At 56.9% G+C, this 3,749-nt stretch overlaps 1 protein-coding gene across 5 annotated transcripts in view; it reads left to right on the top strand.

The window, feature by feature from the left end:
• The window catches only part of DGKD (diacylglycerol kinase delta), a 122,630-nt gene extending 119,674 nt beyond the window's left edge, over positions 1-2,956 (top strand). For 2 of the 5 annotated variants that reach the window (XM_023510327.1, XM_023510326.1), the window contains 2 exons: positions 254-371; positions 1,488-2,524. In XM_023510327.1, coding sequence (XP_023366095.1) covers positions 254-371; positions 1,488-1,864 — 495 coding nt within the window. In that variant the 3' untranslated portion in view covers positions 1,865-2,524. Of the gene's footprint in view, positions 1-253; positions 372-1,487 lie in introns of all 5 variants that reach the window. The other 3 variants (XR_002772096.1, XM_003784847.3, XM_023510328.1) reach the window with 3 other exon arrangements.
• The last annotated feature ends 793 nt before the right edge of the window (positions 2,957-3,749 follow it).

Here is a 3,749-nt window from a genome sequence, read left to right as displayed (position 1 = left end):
CTGTAGTCCCAGCTACTTGGGAGGCTAAGGCAAGAGAACTGCTTAAGCCCAAGAGTTTGAGGTTGCTGTGAGCTGTGATGCCACACAGCATCAACAACACTAAATACAAGAGTAAATAAGGGAGCAAAACCTTTAAGGAACAAAGTGTCTCTTTCTAGCTGTCCTTTTGCCTCAGTCTCTTCCCCTCCTTACCCCACCCTGGGCCTGGATAAACTGAGGTCTGATTCTCAGTGTTTCTCACTTTCCCCAACAGAACATGATGCTGGATCTTTCTAAACGAAGCCGCAGTGGTAAATTCCGCCTCGTGACCAAGTTTAAAAAGGAGAAAAACAACAGGAACAAAGAAGCTCACAGTAGCCTGGGCACCCCGGGTACCTGCCCCTCTCCCGTGTGTGTTTCTGGTCGTTGGCGCCCACTGTCTGTGGTCTGGTTCTCCTGGTCCCTGCTTTCTCTTTGGCCTGCAGTTCCTCCCTGAGGTCCCCATGCTGTAGCCATCACATGCTGCCCATCTGTCTGCAGCTGTGAAACCACACCCTGTCCCTCTTCCCTCCACTTTACGTCCTGGCCTGAATGTGCTCTCCACAGAGACTCTGGGTTGTGGGCCGCTGAGGTGTCCTGCCTGCCATGAATTGGGGGTTCAAGGTGGGAAGGGAGACAGCAGAGGTGACAAGACGAACTTGGAGACGAAAACTGTGGACTCAGACCTTGCTGGGGCCGCTCTGCCTGCTTCCTCTGATGGGCTGCTGACCCCATGTAATTGGGTCATTGATCAAAGTTCCCTGGGGAACCTCAGGCCACCAGTGATTGTGGGTGATGAAATCAACATAAAATGGCACTAAGGGACATTTTTCCTTTGGGTCAATAAATTGGGGCTTCAAATCTCTGTCTAAAGTACTAGCCCTGAGCACCAAGGCTGTTGGGTGCTGGATGGGCCTCCATGCCTAGATTTTGGGGTGGCATTTGCTGCCAGTAGGGCAGCTCATTTTGATTCTTCTTTGCGTGTTAGTCCAAAAGTTGGGCTTCTGTTGATGGTGGTGGCCGGACTCCGTGCACTCTCAGTCTCTGTGTGTCTCCCTTCCTGCTGGGCCGTAAGGTGAAATACAATCCCTCTGGGAGCCAGAGGAAAAGCTGGCTTTGGCCACCCAGTCCTGATGTTTCCCTCGTATTTAGTGGTGTTTGATCCCTGCCGGGACACAGGGAAATGTCCAGAATGCTGGTGGCCCACCTGGCAGGAACAGACACCAGCTCTGCTGCAGCAAGTAGGGGTCCTCTGGTGCTTCCTGCACTGCTGGTGGGGGCTGCCTGTGGCTGGGTGACGGACGCTGGCTCCCAGGGGAGTATTGATGTTGCTGCTGGGCTGTCTGGGCGCTGGCTGTTTGGGTGTCTGGGGCGCTGGCCGCTGGGATTTGTCGTGCTGGGTGCCACCGCCACCTGCCTGTGCTGGGCTCTGGGCACTCACTGCTCCCGTGCTTTTCCGTCTCCGACAGTTCACCTCTGGGGGACAGAGGAGGTTGCTGCCTGGCTGGAGCACCTCAGTCTCTGTGAGTATAAGGACATCTTCATGCGGCACGACATCCGGGGCTCTGAGCTCCTGCACCTGGAGCGGAGGGACCTCAAGGTACTTCCAGGCGTCTCCTCGGAACCTGCACCTGGGCCTCCCTACGGCTCCTTTCACCTCCGTCTTCATCCCCTGGCCTGGCCTTGTCCCAGCACCATGATTCTTTCTATTGTTCTTCTCCAGCTCAGGCCTTTGTGTGCCTCAGGTGACAGGTGGCAGTGGCCTTTGCCCTTGGCTCCCAGACGTAGTGGGGGGAAAGCCTTGATTTTCTCAGGCTGCTTATACAAGGAGCTACTTTATCGCTGAGGCCCTGCTGGGGCCCCTGCGCATTCCTTGTGCTGAGTTTGGCCTGAACAGCTCTGGCTTGGGACAGCACCTGGGTGAAGCAAGCGCACGGCCACGGGGTTCCTTCAAGGCATCTGCAGGGGGTTGAGGGCTGAAAACACGGGGTGGTTCCTCCAGCACAGTTACATGCGCTGCTGTCTTCACCTCATGCAGAGCAGTGGAATGGGGAGGTTGGCACGCGTGTGGCTGGGTCTGTGCCAGGCCTCATGGGGCGCGGCCTCCTGGGCATTGAGGTACTGGCCTAGTCTCCAGAGAGCGAGAGGCCCTGTGGTGTCAAGGTCACTTGGCATCCCTTGCTCTCAGGCCTGTGTTTTGTCTGTGTCTTGGATCTGTATGTGGTGACAGCAGCGACTTTGTGGAAGGCAGGAGTGACACGTCGGCGTCTGCATGGCTGTGCCTTAGGTGCCATTTCCGTTTTGTTCCACTGTTCCCATGTTATCATTTTCATCCTCATTTCTGTTCAGAAAGTTTGGGACTGTCGGTCTCAGGCCTGTCTGTAGAGCGTCTGGCCCTCTCTTCCCTGCACCCACGGGGACTGTCCTCTCCATTGCAGGACCTTGGCGTGACCAAAGTGGGCCATATGAAGAGAATCCTGTGTGGGATCAAGGAACTGAGCCGGAGCAGCCCTGCCGCCGAGGCCTAGCCTCCGCCCTCACGGCCTGCGTGCCCCGCGCCTCCCGAGACTGAGGCCAGCGGCCCTTCCATGGTGCTACCCCCTCTCAGCGCCCACACGGCAGCCCCGGGGGCTTGGACATGGCAACACAGCTACCTTAGAAACACCGCGCCCAGCTCGGAGTCCTGGGGCAGATGTGTCCCTTGCTGGGCCCTAGCTGACAGCACTCGGCACTCTCAGTTGGGCCTCCCTGGCTCTGGGCACCTGACCATGTGCTCCAGTTGTCCAGAGCTGTCTCTCTGTGTCCTTCGTCTCTGGGCTTACAGCGTGGTTAGGGCCCTACCCACAGCAGAATGTTCCACCCTATGGCTCCTCATGATAGCCCTGCCAGGCAGGCCTGCTGTCGTCCCTGTTTAATAATAGATGTTCTTTTAAACAAAGATCCTGCTCTTTCCTGGTTTGAAAGTGGCATGGATATATTTCTAGTACCGTTTGTTTTAATTTGACCGAGAGAGAAAGAAAAAAGTCCTTCCTGCTTAATCCAAGTCAGTGGTGTAATGTTGCCCAGCTGACGTTTGCCTCAGGGCCCTCTGGTGATCCCTGCAGCTTCTCGAGCCATGGACAGGACATCACAGGCCTGTAGAGGTCAGCTTGGGACTGTGAGAGAGACAGATTTCCTCCATCTCCCTGTGGACAGAGGGTGTAGGTATCAGTTCAGTGTTCCTGTGTAGAAGCTTCCCAGGCTCTGGGAACTGCTCTCTGCTCATCCTTTGGCTCCCATGCAGTGTGTCCTGGGGGCACAAGAGCCATCTGGACCTTTCCTCCTGATGGGCAGCCTGGAGGCCAAAGGCTGGTGCTGTCCTGTGAGTCTCTGCCCCTCAGTGACTTCTCATCTCCTGCTGCCAGGCCTGGTGTCCCTGAAGGTGTTGCCAGTGCTCACACTGCTCCCGCCTTGCCTCTGTCCCCAGGTGTGACCTCTGGACTCAGGCAGGGTAGGTTCTGAACCAACAGGTGGCAGTGCCCGTGGGTGGGGAGAGGGCCGCACCTGGGGGACAGTCCCCAGGTTGAAGGTGCCCCTGGGCCCCACGGGCCCCACCTGCCCTTCTTTCCCTTCAGAGATGGTCATCCTTCACAGGGCCTAGAAACATAACCTGGGAAGGGATTTCCTTAAACCAGCCCTGGTGTGGCGGTGGCTCTGGCCTGGCTGCGGCTCCACACCCTGAAGACAAGGGC

The sequence above is a fragment of the Otolemur garnettii genome, unplaced genomic scaffold, assembly GCF_000181295.1.
Source record: "Otolemur garnettii isolate 467f Iridium unplaced genomic scaffold, OtoGar3 scaffold00013, whole genome shotgun sequence".
Taxonomy (NCBI): Eukaryota; Metazoa; Chordata; class Mammalia; order Primates; family Galagidae; genus Otolemur; species Otolemur garnettii.
This window is presented reverse-complemented; position numbering and strand designations above follow the sequence as displayed.